The 17,348-nt window shown below is 38.6% G+C and overlaps 2 protein-coding genes across 3 annotated transcripts; one reads left to right on the top strand and one right to left on the bottom strand.

Moving 5' to 3' along the window:
- The first annotated feature begins 6,991 nt into the window (after positions 1 to 6,991).
- On the top strand, positions 6,992 to 8,341 carry LOC110897691 (uncharacterized protein At5g39865). Its single transcript, XM_022144423.2, has one exon. The coding sequence runs from the start codon at positions 7,188 to 7,190 to the stop codon at positions 8,286 to 8,288; it is 1,101 nt and encodes a 366-aa protein (XP_022000115.1). The 5' UTR covers positions 6,992 to 7,187; the 3' UTR covers positions 8,289 to 8,341.
- A 3,632-nt stretch (positions 8,342 to 11,973) lies between these two features.
- Positions 11,974 to 15,140, bottom strand: LOC110897690 (receptor-like protein kinase HERK 1). 2 transcript variants are annotated; one of them, XM_035981848.1, is made up of 2 exons: positions 12,291 to 15,140; positions 12,024 to 12,215 (listed from the first exon to the last, which is right to left on the bottom strand). In XM_035981848.1, exons 1-2 carry the CDS (start codon positions 14,649 to 14,651, stop codon positions 12,129 to 12,131), a joined length of 2,448 nt encoding a protein of 815 aa, XP_035837741.1. In that variant the 5' UTR covers positions 14,652 to 15,140; the 3' UTR covers positions 12,024 to 12,128. The 2 variants fall into 2 exon arrangements, with proteins under 2 accessions (XP_022000114.1, XP_035837741.1); XM_022144422.2 differs by having other exon boundaries at positions 11,974 to 15,136.
- Between the last annotated feature and the right edge of the window lie 2,208 nt (positions 15,141 to 17,348).

Raw genomic sequence — 17,348 nt, 5'->3', positions numbered from 1 at the left:
TTTTTACTTAGTGCATCCATTTCAACTTTCATTGACTCTCTCCATTCCTTAGACTCAAGGGCTTGTTCGACTGTAGCGGGAATTTCTTCAGAGCACAGAGATGTGGCAAAAGCTTTGGCTTCCGGGGATAAATCTCCAGCTACCACGTTTGCCATTGGATATCGAGAACTTCGTGCTTCCTTCTCAGGAGAGTATCTTTTCGGAGGAACTCCTCTGTTGGATCTAGGGGGTAGAACATATTTGTCTTGTTCAACCTATGATGATTCTTGGTCAACCTCATGGTCAGTTTCATCAGGAGTTTCAACATGCTCATGATTTTCATAGTCGGAAGAATCAACATACTCTTGAGTTTGAGAATTACTTACCTCTGACGCCTGGTTGGGAGGATCATTGTTAGTGGTACTTTCTTCAGGGATAGTGGACTGTGACGAGCTTTGAGCTTCGTGATTAACTTCATCTGAGGATGGCATCCACTCTATCCAACTCAATGCATCACCAGTTGTCTTTTCCCCCTGACCAGTGTGTTAGGTAGTGTAGAAATATTTGGTTTCTAGGAAGTCACGGTTCATCGTGGTGTACATATGTTGTGTTTTGGGGTTGTAACACCGATAACCATGTTGATTGATCCCATAGCCGACAAACACACATTTCTCAGCACATGCGTCAAGTTTGGAATGGTCTGTTTTTGGCAGGTGGACAAAGACAGAGCAGCCAAAGATACGAGGTTCAAGGGTAAGGGTTGATGGGGGTTTGTGGAATTTAGAGAAGGTTTGAAGTGGGGTTTTTAAGTTAAGAGCTCTTGTTGGGAGACGATTCATAAGATAGGCTGCTGTGACAAGAGCTTCAGGCCAATAGTATTTTGGGACTTGAGATTCAATCATGAGTGCACGAGTTATTTCTAAAAGAAACCGGTTTTTTCTTTCGGATACCCCGTTTTGTTCGGGGGTATGGGCGCAAGATGTTTGATGAATTATTCCTTTTTCTTGACAAAACTGCTTCATGGAATTGTTTACAAATCCCCCCCCCCCATTATCAGACCTAAGGATTTGGATTTCACTCTTGAATTGGGTTTTAATCATGGCACAAAAAGATGTGAATTTTGAAAAAACTTCGGATTTATTTTTCAAGAGATAAATCCAAGTCATGCGGGTGCAGTCATCAATGAATGTTACAAAATAGCGGAAATTTTGCCCCCCCCCCACAACCTTTGTTGGCCCCCACACATCCGAATGAATTAATAAGAAAGGAGAATCAACCTTAGTATTGTTTATTTTGAAAGTGTGTCTATGACTCTTAGCCAAAAAACATGTCTCACAATTCAGGGCTTTATTTGTTGGAAATAAATCAGGAAATAAACGATGTAAGTAACCACTGGATGAGTGTCCCGATCTTCGGTGCCATAACCAAGCTTCCCTATCTGCGGACCCATGAGCTAGCATTACGGTGCATTGTCGAGTCACTTCATCCACATAGTATAGCCCTTGTCGTTCAGTACCACGCCCAATGATCTTTCCCGTCCTGATGTCCTGTAAGATACAAAAGGTAGGATGCATTAGCACAACACAGTTTAGTTCTTTTGTAACATGACTGATCGATAGCAACTTATGAGATAAGGATGGGACATAGAGGCAATTTGACAGTTTCATGTTTTCGGAAATTTGAATAGTCCCTCCTCCTTTCACTTGAAGGACTTCTCCATTTGCAGTATGAATTCTTTTCTTTTGTGGTTCTGACATTGAGCACATGTCAGATTTTTCATAAGTCATTGTGTCGGTAGCACCACAATCAAATATCCATGCGTCTCCATTTTTTTCATTTTTTGTTGCCATGTTCACTTTTCCAACATTAAAGAAATTTTTTTAATTCCTTTTTATCTAAGTTGGAAATGTGAGGGGTGTTATTTGTAATTTCTGAAACTTGGTCCTTATTTAATAGATCAAGTATGGTGGGATTAAAAAATTAAGGGTTCAAAACTGTCAAATTAGATTTCCTTTGTTTGAGAGGAGTATATTGAGGAAGTGGAGGGTTTGAGATGATATTCTCAAACCCTATACCTGTCGTCTCTTCTCCTTGAACGGCCGCAAAACAACAGCCCCCACTGTTTCCCTTGTCGATTCCGTCAAGACCTCCGGCGGGTTTCTGATGCTCACCACTACTGCCGCCGCTGCTGGTAGTCTCTTGGTTGCCCACGGCGGCAGCGGCTCTCCCCTTCTTGTGCCCATCGGCCCACCAGTCCGGGTAACCCACGATCTTGAAGCATTGTTCTTTCGTGTGTTTGGCCATGCCACAGTGGTCACACTTCAGCTTGCTCTTATCAATCCGGGATGATGACGGATTAGATTTCTGGTCTGACCGGCGGCTCCTAGAGACGAGCCCTAACCCATCGGAACTTCCAAGTGAGTTCAGGCCCGATCCAACCCCTTGTTGAGTGTTCCTGAAGATGCTTTGATGTTCTGTTTCTTTTCGGACAGCAACATAAGCGGCTTCGGCCGTCGGTAAGGGGTCCCACCGGAGGATTTCCCGTTTGAGGGAATCATACTTTCGGTCAAGAGCGTTAAGAAATTGGAATAACTTGTTTTCTGACCTGACTTTGTTGTAAGTAGCGATGTCATCTGAACACTTCATCGGGTTTGGATCTCGCCGCTTGATTTCTCCCCAGATACCCTGCATCAAATCCAGGATTCCTCTAGTGGTAAGCCATTCTGCTTAAACTCGTTTGCCTTGACATGGAGATCGAAAGTTTGGAGCTTGTCTTTGCCACTGCTATATGTAACCGAGAGTGCATCCCATAGTGTTTTCACCGTTGGGAACTCTGTGAGGTTACTAGCAAGGCTCGGTTCAATATTTTGAATCAGCCAAGAAAAGAAGACGATCAAATCATCTTGTTCCCACTGTTCATTAATGGGTTCTGGTGGGTTTTGGGTGAGATGGTTTAGTGAAGCTTTCGATTTCCCCCTATGGCGACTCGTATCATCCGAGCCCATAGAGGGTAGTTTTGGCTTGTGAGATTAAGGTTGATTTTTAGGCTGTCGGATGGGTTTGGTTTCAGGTTCTGGGTTTGAGTTTGAACTCCATTTTTTAGGAGGTTGGCTATTTGGATGGCAAGGTTGTTGTTGTTTTCTTCTTCTGTCATTGCTTCCGGTAGATGATGAGCACACAGGTGTTTGGATCATAAACACTGCTCTGATACCATGTTAAACATGATAATCAGAAGCAATGAAAGAAAAAGATACTGAGGAATTTTTTTGTGTATTGCTTGTGTGTTCTTTACATCATACGTACACCCATATATATAGTTGGTACAAAGGACTAAAAAAGGAAAAATACACCACTGTCATTGGCTGTCGATTAGCATAATTGTGCGGATCTTGTGCAGCAAGGGTCAATGGTCTATATTAGGAAATGATGGAAACTGATCCTAAATATTTTCAATCATATATTTCAACAGAAACATGCTTAATCGTTGTCCTCAGTCACTCATGCTTAGCTTTTGGAGTGTCCTACCTTTAATGAAGTACCATGCTGCAGCATATACACATCTCGTCATCAAACTAGCGGGGATGGCATGATACGCTATTGTGATGCGTGCGTGATCTGGTTGTGGGAGTATGTGTCGATTAAAAAGTTCAATATTCGGATCCACACAGGCACACAGCAAGGTGCTTAACGCTTAGGTACATGGACACACCTTACTTTTTTTTTGTAGTACACTCATAATTAAATGTGTACTACATATCGGGAGTGTGGCTCATTTCAGCATCATCCTTGTTGTGAGTTTGAGAAACCCTTAATGAGTTAAACTCAAGTCAGGAATATCAAGCACAAAAATCTAACCCTTTGGCCATTCGTTGTTGAGCCGAGGAAGGACTCGGGGAAGTGCCAGGTGGGATCAGTAGAGCCGGGAACACTCCACTCCTCTTTCCTGACGTGTGCTCGGTGAGATCATTTGCAACTTTTTCATAGTGTAAACTTTTTCATTTGCGACTCATGTAGTTTAATTATTCTATCATTTTTCTTTTACATTAACCAAATTATTTTTCTACCCCTAAATAGTGTTTATAGCAAACACGTTAATACCATTTTAGACATAGTTTTTAACTTTTCTTTTTCTTTGCTTAATGAGTGTGGCGAAGTTTTTTTTTAGTTTAGTTTTTTTAACGAACGCGCCGATACTCTTTTGAATATATTTTTTAATTTTTCTTTTTCTTTACTATAACGAGTGCATCGAAACCGGCTGAGTTTCTATCGTTTTCTTTTTCGGTTACCTTTTTTACCTTTGTTATATTGTTTTAACTTTTCTTATTATTTTGATGTTTAGTGCCAAGTTACGATGCAAATAGCATGACACATTTAGATATCATTTTATTTAATTTTACAAATTTATTTATTGGTTGTCATGGTATGCTATACGTTCTGAATTCCAATTAAGTCCCTACGCAACGTGCGTGTTGGTGCAGTTGTCTGTCGACTACATCTTAGTTCGAGTCTTAGGCTAGGACTGATTGTATAGTGAACGGAAATCGAGAAATCATGTAATAGATAGGATCGCTTATGTGTCATATCAGGAGGTCCGCTTATATGACACTTATATAGGTTCGCTCATCTGACATGATGATAGGTCCGCTTATATGGACATGTCCATATAAGCGAACCCATAAGCCTATATATAGGGGTCATTATGAGCGATTCTGGTAACAGTGTATGCATATAAAGGCGAAGCCCTGCCAGTTTGTCTCCAGCTCTTGTAATTTGTCAGCAAATCAATAAACGAGACATTAAATAGTGAAATCAAGTTACACGAAGACCGAATCAATGAATTCCGCCTCTGATTCTGTCTAAGCACTCTTCTGATTGACTCGTCAAGTCGTCTAACGATCCTACAGTGCGGGTAACTACAACCTAGTTAAGCATAATAAAAATAAAACAATGATAATGTATAGTAATAATTTTTATAAACAGAGGAACACATTAGTCAATATATTGGATGAGAACGCACCCTTTCATTGGTCGTTATTTTTTCTATTTAACTTTTAAACCTTCACATCGCTAATATACCTTTTTCGTCCCTTTGTTTTAAAAAAAGTTTGCTTTTTATTGGTTAGCTTTATTTATATGCGCGTTCAATCCCTCTGCTTTAACTTTAGTATTGTACATGTTTAGTTCTTCTATTTTTATTATTTTTAGTAATAGATCGTCGTTTTTTGTATTTTTCTTTTAAACCTTCAACTTTGCTAATATAGGTGTTTAGCCTCTATATTTTTAGAAGGAAAAAAAAAAATTCTTTTTGTTGGAGGGGAATAGTGCCAGACAGCAAGCTGCCGACACTTTCCTATTGGTTCAGCCAAATTACGATTTTGCCCCATTTAAATTTACAGTTTTGCTAGTGGTTTTTTTTTTCCCAAACCAAATTACGATTTTGCCTAAGTTCAATTTACAGTTTTGTCATCGTTTTTTTCCTGTCAAATTACGATTTTTGCCTCTAATGTAAAATTGCAATCATGCCATTGTTTTTTTTCGGACGAAACTATGGTAGTGTTTTGTTTTAATTGGTTGACTAGGTGTAATTTTTATTTGCGTCAGGCAACTGACTGGCACACGCTCATTTGTCCTAAAAAGTTACAAATTTGCACACAGTTTAAAATTATAGTTTTTCCATCATTTTAATATTTTTTTAGCAAAAGTATGGTAGTGTTTTGTTTTAATTGGTTGACTCGATGTAATTTTTTTTTAGATCGTGTTATGATTAGTATGTATAAATAACCGAAATACAGATATACATGTTATGAGAGAGAAATATTTGGCTTAATGTCCCGCAACGTAGACGGGCAAAAACTAGTTTGTAACATACATCTGTTAAGAGGGAAGTTTTCACAATAAATTAACCAATTCCATTATTTTTATTAGCTCACAAGGGTTTGTATAATACAGTCTATATAACCAATTCCATTATTTTTAATAGCTCAAGGGTTTGTATAATACAGTCTATATAACTTTACGCAGAAAAATTTTTCACACTCATTACTTCCAAATTAAATTACAAGATTTAGTGTAAGGTAAACGATAATACAATTTATTTTATAAATATATTAAAGGAGTAAATTTTAAAGGAGTGAATTTCTCACAGGATACAAAAACACATGAACCTAATAGGAAAGGCGTGAGTTTGAGTTTAGTCTCAACATGTTTGGTTTGATCCTGCGAACACGTTAAGTTAAACATGTGTTCCGGTTAAACTAATGGGTTTCATTGGTTGACATGTTTAGCCCGATTATTTTTATTTTTCTTTAAAATTATGCGTTAAATTAAAACTTAATTTAACTTGTATTTTATACTAAAATTGAAAAGATAAATAAGTATCGAGTTTATAATTTAAACATATAATTATTTAATACACAATTTATACAACTATTTTAAATTTATATCTTTATAGTACTAATATGCAAAAAACGAAAACAACAAATAAATAAATAAAATATCAGGTTAAACGAGTTACGTTCATGTCAACTCATGAAAACTTATGTCGTGTTATTCATGTGTCTAATATGATTTTTAGCTTCGTATTATCGTTCGTGATTAGCTTCATCCCACCAACCCACAAACCCTCAATTTTTTTTAACACCCAAAATACGCATCCTTATTGACATTACTAAACTATACATTGTCCAGATTTAAACCTGAGTCTTTAATGGAGATTTTGTTAATGGGTTAACTATGTTAATAAGAAGAAAAGGTAATGATGGTGAGCTCACCTCGATCTAAATTAATCACATGTCTTGCTTTATTTGCTATTTTTTTTATTGATATTGGATCTTTAGTTAATTCACAACACATTATTAAGAAGTATTTAATTAACGGTCAAGTTTTTATGTAACATCGACGTAACAACGAATTTAATTAACCCACAACACATATTCTTACCCGGCTTAACACAAGTGGATAGAAACACTCATATACAACCCTTAATTATTAAGTGCTTGGTTATTATTCTCCCAACTAACAAGTAACAACCTTCATTAAATTCCCTACTCCTGTCTCTCTTTCACTTGTTCATCATCTTCAAGCTCTCAAAACCACCATAGCTTCAATCCTCAAACAACTACCCAAAGTTAACAATTTTAATTATCAACAACCTGCAAATCGTCACAAATCACAATCTGATCATCTTCACTTTCAAACATTTCATTCAAATGGGGTGTTATGCTTCTCGTTCATCCCCACCATTCCAATTCACCACCACCATCACCGCAACCGTAAACCGCCAAAACCCACCTTCAAATTCATCCAGTTCATCACCTTCACCACCCCATTTCTACTCCTCATTCTCAGATCACCACCATTACATCTCCTCTGCTTCACAAACCCCTGTTTCAAGAACCATGTCTATGCCCATCCCACTCATCCACCACCCGCCCCTTCGAAAAGGCGATTCGAATCACTTCGTATCGCTTACCTCCACCTCCTATGGCTCCCTGATCGTTCTAGACACTACCAATGATGCTGCCACAACTGACCCTAGCAAAACTGTGGAAGAAAACCATTTTTCGTCTCCGGATTCGGTGATCAACACATGGGAGCTCATGGAAGGGTTAGATGATGAATGTGGTATGGCTAATATGGTTAATATGGTTAATGTGAATGATTATTCGAATATACCCAATTCTTATAATGCAAAAATGATCAATGGGTCGAGTGCGAAAAGGGAAATTTCGAACAAATCGGTTGAGAATTCGCAAATGAAGCCGTTATGGAAGCACTTATCGGAGGAATTCTTGGTGTCGAAAATTGATGCTTATTTGAATTCTAGTGATAATAAAGAAATTTGTTGTTTATCTGGTTGTGAGGATAGGATTGTTTTGTATTATACAAGTTTGAGGGGAATTAGAAAGACTTATGAAGATTGTTACGAAACTCGAATGATTTTGAAGGGGTTTCGTGTGTTTGTCGATGAAAGGGATATATCGATGGATTCGAGTTACAAAAAGGAGTTGGAGAGAGTGTTTGAAGGTAAAGGGTTCACTTTGCCACAAGTGTTTATTAGGGGAAGACATATTGGTGGTGCGGATGAGATCAAACGACTTAATGAAGAAGGGAGATTGGTCGGGTTTATGGAGGGGTTTCGTGTGATTGATCCTGGGTTTGTTTGTGATTGTTGTGGTGATGCGAGATTCGTTCCTTGCCCAAATTGCAATGGAAGCCGAAAGGTTTTTGTGGAAGATGAAGGGCGATCGGTTAGGTGCCTGAATTGCAATGAGAATGGCTTGATCAGGTGTGCAACTTGTTGTTCTTGATTGTTTAGATGAACTTAGTTACATAAATATTTGATTTAAATATTTGTTTAGCTTCTTGAATCTTGTTTGATCTTAAAGTAGCATTCTTTAAGTCAAAAGAAAACATTATGTGATAAAGAATTTTCTGCTGCCACTTGATAAAAGAGTCTGCTTTGATGTGTACATGATGTATGATGTTTTGTTTGTGGGATTCCCATGTTTTTAGCTCAAGGTGTGTTTGTTGTAAAAAGTTGAGAAACATAGTTATGGCTCATGGCATCGTGCACGACCATCTACCCGACGACACAAGTTGCGTTTTACATGATCCCTGTCAGGGTCTCGTGTGGTTTCAGATAACGGGTTTTCATACCAAACGTCTTGTTACACTTTAAGATTTTAGTTTTGTCATACGGTAGCATGATAAACTAAAGGTTTTAACTAGAATATTTGATTTAATATACTAACTGGTTAAGACAACATAGTCTAGCCAGAGTGGGACAACGGGGCTCTCCAATTTGAGGGGTGCAGTAGCCTAATACAATAAAGTCGCCGTTAAAAAAACAACTTTATGTAATTGAAGAATCTTCTGCTACCACTTGATTAAAAAGTGTCTACCATGATGTGTGCATGATGTATGATGGTGTGTTTGTTTGTGAATATCCCATGTTTTTTTAGCACAAGGTGTGTTTGTTGAAAAAAAAAAAAAGATAAGAACCATAGTTATTGCTCAGGTCATGGTGTACAGTCACCTAGCCAATGCTTACGCTACGCAAGTGTTTTATCTTATCCTATTGATTAGTAGGTATTGGTGAGGTCCAGTGAGTATTTTCATAACCGATTTTAAAGGTAAAAAAAGATGCTCCACAAAGGAAACTTTATGTGATCAAGAGAATATTTTGCTACCACTTGATTAAAATGTGTCTAGCTTGATGTTTGCATGATGTGTGTTTGTTTGTGAAATTCCCATGTTTTTGAGCTAAGGATGTGTTTGTTGCAAAAAGTTAAGAACCATAGGTATGGCTCATGTCATACGGTCATCTATTAGCGCAAGTTGCGTCTTATCTAATCTCATTGATTAGTAGGTACTGCCGGGTCTAGTGAGTGTTCAGGTAACGGGGTTTCAACGTTACCTATCAACGCAAGTTACGTTTTATCTAATCTCATTGATTAGTAGGTATTAATGGGGTCCGGTGAGTGTTCAACGGGGTTTCATTGTTAAACACACACACACACACACACAAAAAATTGCTAGATGCGTGTTTAAAATTTTGTTTATTTTATAATTATAATTTTTTTGAACGGCAAATTTGGATCACTGACAGACCACTAGAGTATCATCATGCAGCGAGCGGAACCACTAGATCATATCCATCTCCACTAGGCATAATGCCTATACACAAATTCAGGAGTAAACCCAATAAATATGGGAAAAATCCCTCTTGTTGGAATCGAACCTAGGACCTATTGGTCCTAAAGCCTTATCCTAACTCCAAGATGTCACTAGGCTATAAAGTCATTTACTAATTCCAAAATTTTGCCATATAATACAAGTAGATGGAAGATCCTTACATAAACTAAAAGTTTTACCTTTTTGATGATTAGGTTTTTCAGTTTATCAAGCGTTTCGTTTTGCCAATTTTGTTTGTGCTTACTCTTTGATTTTGGAAGATTACACCTCTATTTATTAATCTAGATTCTTGTACCCAAATCTTTTGATGGAATACTCTAGTAAAAAAAAGCATACTATAGATACTTAGTATGTAGGGTGCAGTGGCGGAGCTTGAATAAAAGTTTCGAGGGGGCATAAAGTGATGGAACTCAAATTTTTTTCCTATCGTTATGTTTCGGGTCGGGTCGTGTCGGGTTGGCTATTCGATTCAAGTCGGGTCAAATAATAATCGTTCCAAATAAAACAAAGTGTATATTTATTAAACTACCCATCATTTATAGACAAAGTTTATAAATAGAGTTAAATGCCATTGTAGTTCCTGTGGTTTTAGTCCAAAGGTTTCATTTTTAGCCTTTGGGTCTAAAAAGGTTTCATCGTTGCCATTTTACTCCACTGGGTTAACTTCGCCCATTTTTTCTCGATCATTTTATATGTAATTCTGTTCACTATTAGGGCAATTCGGCAACATAAAATGACCGAATTGGCCTTCTCATTAACAGAAAAAATGAATGAAATTAACCTAGTGGACTAAAATGGCAACGGTGAAACCTTTTTGGACCCACAGGTCGAAAAATGAAACCTTTGGACTAAACTGGCAAAACGGCTCAAACCACAGGGACTAAAACGAGATTTAACTCTTAAAAATATTTAGGATATACAATTTAGAAAAAATAATCGGGGGACAATCCTATATAATTTGAAAATTTTCGGACGAAAAATCGAAACTTATACATTTCTAACCGAAACATTAGGGTGGGCGGGTGCACCCCCGGGCATCCACAATGCTTCGCCCATGGTAGGGTGAGCATCTCTCAAGCCGATCCGAGACCAACCCAACAACCCAGTGGCAGATCTAGCCAAAAAGTTAAGGGGTATCCTTTGTATAATGGAGACAAAGTTGAAAAGTATTTTTACACTACGGAGACAAAGTTGAGTTTTTACACTACAGATACGGAGTTGAGGGCAGTGGTGGACCCAGAAAATATTTTCCGGGAGTGCGGATGAGGGGTTCAACCATATTTTTAAGGGGTGCGATCGGGTTTTTTACCTACAAAATACACTTAAAAAACTTTAAAGGGGTGCGTTCGCCCACCCACCTATATACATGGGTCCGCCCCTGGTTGAGGGGTAGCCCATGCTACCCTTGCTAACACACTAACTCTGCCCGTGCACCAACCCATACATTGTTCAGTCCTTAAGCCCACAATTTTTATGGTTTTGGGGCGGTTAACCGGTCCAAATCCGACTAAATTGAAAAGCTTAAATAACGTGAACTGGTGATTTTATTGCAATTATGTTTCTTTTGGAATCGAAGCTACGTTCGACAATGTATGAGCTACTGTTTGGATTGGCGGGTACATGGATGTCGGATTCGCAGATAGTGGCAAAGGCAGTTAAGGATACCAAGAAACTGAAAACAGCACTAAACCCAAAACTATATGAAGGAGAACTGAAAGTTGAAATGAAAGTTTGGATCCAAAAAAAATCTCAAAAATTTAGTCTAATTTTAGCTGATCTATTTAACCTGAGAATATTCAAGATAAATGATTATGAACAAATTTCAAGTAATTTTGATTTTTTTTTTCTATGTACCAATGCAAATTAAGAAAACATGATATTGATCAGATTGGTCCAACAATCTAAGGCCCACCCACCCTTTAATGGTCTTGTCCTCGGGTTTCAACATTCAACATTATCGGTTTGGTATTGGGCCGATTTCGACCCAATACACCCCTTACATCTACAAAGAATATTCTAGATCACACTTGAAAATAGATGAAATTTATTTTTAACCCACCACCAAAACCATCTCAAAGAAACCATATACACCCGACCCGACAAACCCTAGTAATCCGAGACCCCCACCCTTTAATGGTCTGGTCCTCGGATTTTAACATTTAACATTATCGGTTTGGGTATTGGGCCGATTTCGACCCAATACACACCCTTGAAAGTAAATATATACAATAAATGTTTTATAGTTCTCTGATTTTTTTCCAGCATTACATACTTCAGTGTAGAAATCTAACACTTCTGTACTTTAAACTAATTTTTGTATTAACATATCATTTCTTTATAATAAAAAATAATCAAATAACTTACTACATCTTTATCAAAGCAAAAAACACAAGTTTTACAAACTATACATGAAACAAAATCCTCATCCTTAAAACCCCCAGAATTGTCCCCCTTCATCTACCCTCTGATTTACCCAACTGTGAGAAAACCTTACTCATCGAAACACCCGAAACATCATCCCCGCTCGACATTTCAAACTGCCCGACGTTCGTGTTCGAATTCGTGTCCAGGTTCTCATCACCGGAATTGTTAAAACCATGGATTTGCGGAGATAATTCACCGATCACATTCGTACTGTTTCCGTTTGTGTCATTCTGTAAAACCGCTTCTTGAAGTTGAAGAACATATTCAAGATTCCATAAAACATCGCCCATCGAAGGCCGATCGACCCCGAAATCACTCAAGCATTTCTCCGCGGTTTCACCAAACTTTCTAAGCGAATCGGGTTGGATTTTCCCGTTTAAAGAACCGTCGATTATATGATCCAGTTGACCCTTTTTCTGCCATTTCATCGCCCATTCAGCTAAATTCACCATTTCCCGAGGTAGGGACGGGTCGATTACTGGTCGAGCACATAACACTTCGAATAAAACGACCCCGAATGAGTAGACATCTGATTTTTCAGTCAACTGTTGTCGTCTAAAGTATTCGGGATCTAAGTACCCAAAGCTCCCTTTAACCGCGGTACTCACGTGAGTTTGGTCAATCTCAGGCCCAGCTTTCGACAACCCGAAATCAGCTACTTTAGCCATGAGATTCTCATCGAGTAATATGTTAGCCGATTTCACGTCTCGATGGATAACCGCTTTTGAATAACCCGTGTGAAGATAATGCAGCCCGCGGGCTGCACCGATGCAAATCTCGACTCGTTCCTTCCAGCTCATGCTCGGGTAGTTCGACCCGTACAGATGACTTTTCAACGTCCCTTTTTCCATGTATTCGTATATCAAAATCATTTCGTTTTTCTCGTCGCAATAACCGATTAGCGACACTAAATGTTTGTGACGAAACTGAGAAAGCATCTCGATTTCGGTTTGGAACTCTGCTAAACCTTGTTGGGATTGCGGGTTGCCTCTTTTAACCGCCACTTTCGTACCGTCGCTTAACACCCCTTTGTAAACTTTACCGAAACCACCGATTCCGATCACCCCGCTTTCATCGAAATTGTTCGTAGCTTCTTGAATAGCTGGAAATGGACACCGGTAGCTATAATTAGAGCCTGAAGTGATCGTCGTCCCGTTAGAAAACTTGCTTCCCATCGTTAAAGAAAGCCCGTTCGTCGATAATGGAATCCATATCTTCGACTGGTTTAGTCGTTTTTGTTCTGTTCTTCGTTTATACACAAAGAACAGAACAAAAATTAGTAACAACACAACAACCGCACCAACAACCACCCCCACAATCACGCCCACTTTGCTTTTCGAGGTTTTGCTCGACACAACGATGTCTTTCCCCGAAAGACTCCCATCCGAGTTATTCATCTTCATAATCTCGACACCGTTTAAAATAGCATTCGGGTAAACTTTTGGTAAACCCGACGGGCCAACGCTGATACGAATTCGATCAATGTTCATCGACGGAGTAACGAAATCCGAGAAATACGCTGTCGCTAAAAACCCCCCGAAAATCGTAGACAGATCGAAATCCGGCAACACAACCGAATCATCTATGTAAACGTTGAAGTAAAGCTGGTTCGGGGCCGAACTCACGATATCGCAAAAGTGAAGCCGAATAAGATACCGAAACCCCTGGTCCACCCGAAACTCCCAAGTAACATTAAAGTTACTTTTCGGGTTCGTTTCGGAAGCCATCCTCACGGTGGTGCCATAAACGCTTCGCGGAGCATCATCCGGTGTGGCACCGCCGGGAGGATACCTAACCGAGTTAACATTAGACACGTTCGAAACCAAACCCGGGTTTTTTAAAAAACCCGAGTCGGGAACCCAAGTTCTCGACAACGAGTCGTTTCTCGACGTAACCGTCGGACCACCGACATTAACCCGAGCCACCGTCTCCAACGCCTGACCCAACAACCCTCGGAAACTCGCCGGATGGTCCACCGAAGCCGCAACGTCCCCGATCAACATATCGGGCACCGAAACAACTTCCAATCCATTCAAGAACGCGAATGAATTCCCCGAAGGCGTAAACATGATTTCGAGATCACCCGAAGTAACATTAACGGAATATTCCTTAACCAAACGGTCACCGGAGCTGAACTCCGATAACAGAGCATGATCACGGGTCGAAACCGAAAACTTTGCGGACTTCAAATCATAATTACTGGCGGAAAACGGGTAGAAATACAGTCGGATCCAAACCCGACCCGGTTGACTGATTTTAAAACTATACGACGACGTTTGGGAAAAGATTCTTGCTGTTGAGTACAACTGGGAATATTCGGATACAGGAATCGAATTTGCAGATGTATCGACTAAAACATTTTGTGGAGTTGAAAGATAACTTGAAGCTAAATTGTCTGAGACAAAAACACGATTACCGATTGTTGTGTTTGTTGGAGATCCGCAATTGATTGAGTAACTGTCAGCAGGGGTAAATTGGGAATAATAAGATGAAATAAAACAGAGCAAAAACAGAGCACAGATGAACAAGAAGTTAAATTTTCCAAAACCCATTTGAAATTGGGGTTTTTGAACACGAATTTGTAAAATTTATAGATCTAGGGTCCGATTTATGGAATACCCATGAACGATTGAGTGACTATCAGTGGGGAAATTTGGGAATAATAATAAGATGAAAACAGAGAAAAAACAGAGCACAGATGAACAAGAAGTTTAATTTTCAAAAACCCAAGTGAAATTGGGGTTTTTAAGTGCAAATTGATGGGAGTTACAGATTAAGAGTTTAAACGATTGAGTGATTATAAGTAGGAAAATTGGGGAAAAATAAGATGATGAAAAACAGAGCATAGATGAACAAGAAGAAAAATTTTCAAACCCGTGTGAAATTAGGGTTTATGAAGAAGAAATTGAAAGTGGATTTGATGAGTTGATGACAGATTGGGTGATGGGTTGTGGAGAACAGTTGGGATGAAATCTAGCCAGGGTGGTGTGAGCTGGATTGCCAGCAACATATGGTGACAAAAAGAGTAATATGATAAATGGAATTAAGGTCAAAGATAGTTTTGTTGTTTATCAGGCATTGATGGTAGATGAAGTCATGAAGATGGGTGTGAAAGAGCTGATTTATATTTGGAAAAATAGGATTTGTTTGTAGCTTTCATATGACATATGCATTTTTTTTTAATATTTTTTCGTTTAAAATACAATACATTTATAAAACTAGGTGTTGCCCCGTTCCCGTTGTGGGACGATGGCGGAATAATTTTAATCAATTAAAAAAATAGTACCATAGTTTTGCACTAAAGAAAAAGTAAAAAGAGTGTTACACAGCTTCTTGACACAATTTTTAGCCGGGGGCAAACTCATATTTTTATTTTTACTTGGCGGAAAAATCAATTTTTTTTCCTAATAGTAAAATCCTAATTTTTAGCTAGGGGAAAACCAAAATTTTATTTTGCACTGGGGGCAAAAAAACGTAATTTTGAATTGAGGATGATATCGTAATTTTGAACCGAGTGGAAAATCATAAATTTTAGCTGAGGGCAAAAGCATAATTTTTATTTTGAACTGGGGGCAAAGACGTAATTTTAAACTGAGGGCAAAGACGTACTTTTAAACTGGGGGAAAAACCGTAATTTTAAAGTGGGTATAAAATAATAAACTAGTGTAAAATTGTAATTTTGAGTCGGAGGAAAAACAAAATTTTATTTTGAACTGGGGCGAAAACGTAATTTTGGCTGAGGGTAAAAGCGTAATTTTTTACCAAGGGCGAAATCGTATTTTCGGTTTAGCTGGGTGTAAAGTCATTTTTTTTATTTTGATGTCACACCCTGGCTTTTGCGGAAGCGTGGGTTTATTTGGTGCGACTTCTTAATACCATAGCAACAATCATAATAATGCTATATGAAAATAAAACACAAGATGTTCATCCATTCATTAAGTTTTGTAATACCATAACATAATTGTCTTGAAACAACTACCCAAATTAAGTTACATCCATGACTTGCTTAAAAATGAGTTCAAAATAGACTCAACAAAAGACCTTAAATAAAACGGGGTTTAGAGACATGTGACCCGTCCAGGGAAGGGTTACACCTCCCAAACCCTACACCCCAGGATGACATCTTTATTTACTACGCTGCTTAACGTACATCACTTGCCAGAATCCGATCAATTCCCTGAAATACATGTAGTTTGAAAAATCAACAAAAAGTTGAGCGAGTTCATGTGTATGTGAGTATGTATAAACCTTCGTAAACGGTGTATGTATAATAGTCCCTGGTATGTAGCAATAAGGAAAATGAGATCACCAATGGTTTGCAAGACCACTGGTATGTGTGAAATGGTCCGGGAAAACTCAAACCTAGCGGAGTTGCATCGGGCTTCCGGCTGTAAGACTAGGTCACCTCTATGGGCCGCCCTGGCCTCATGGGTGTGGGCTCGCTACACCCAAATAGATCTATCACTCATGTCCCTTGGTCCTACTACGAGGATTAATGGCTTTAAGTGTCGCGCCCACCACTCACATGATCTAAGTAGTATGCCCTCCTTAAGCTAACCATACCATGTATAAAAATGTCCGTAATAATAGTAACATGTATTTCACCCCCGAAGTTATAAAACTGAAAACAGTTAAGAGAAAAGGGGGACATGAACTCATAGTAGTGCGTCTCCTGAAATCGTATCGTCAACTCAAACTTGGTCCGCTACACGACAACCTACAACGTACTAATGTCTATTAGACGAGCGGGTCGTGCCTTGCTTTCATATTTCGGGTTTGAGTTACGTTACATTGTTATTATTCCAAGTTATGACTTCTTGTTAAAATAATAATAATTATTTTAACTTAAGTATTGTTTTAAGGGTTTTGGAATAATGTTGATGCAGTTTTGTGTCTGTTACTAGTCTTGTACGTTATGTTGTATTTTGTACGGTCTTTTATCAGTTATCGAGTCTGTATTCGCAGTCGTCCAAGTTGGATATCCTCCTATCCGCTTGTGTCTGACTTATTTGTCTCTCTTGTTTATTGTATTGGTCGTAAAACTATGCATGTTGCATATTAAGGGTATATCTGTCAATTTGTTGTGTTGTTTGTGCCATCTGTTTCTGCAGTCTGTTATGCAGAAACAGTTAACTGTTTGCAGGCTTTGGCGAAACAGTCTGTTTCGTCGAATACATGTCGACGAAACAGACATGGTGTTTTTCGGTTCAGTTTCGTCAAAGTGGTCAACGAATCGCATGTGATTCGTT

Source organism: Helianthus annuus, chromosome 13, assembly GCF_002127325.2.
Source record: "Helianthus annuus cultivar XRQ/B chromosome 13, HanXRQr2.0-SUNRISE, whole genome shotgun sequence".
Classification (NCBI taxonomy): Eukaryota; Viridiplantae; Streptophyta; class Magnoliopsida; order Asterales; family Asteraceae; genus Helianthus; species Helianthus annuus.
This window is presented reverse-complemented; position numbering and strand designations above follow the sequence as displayed.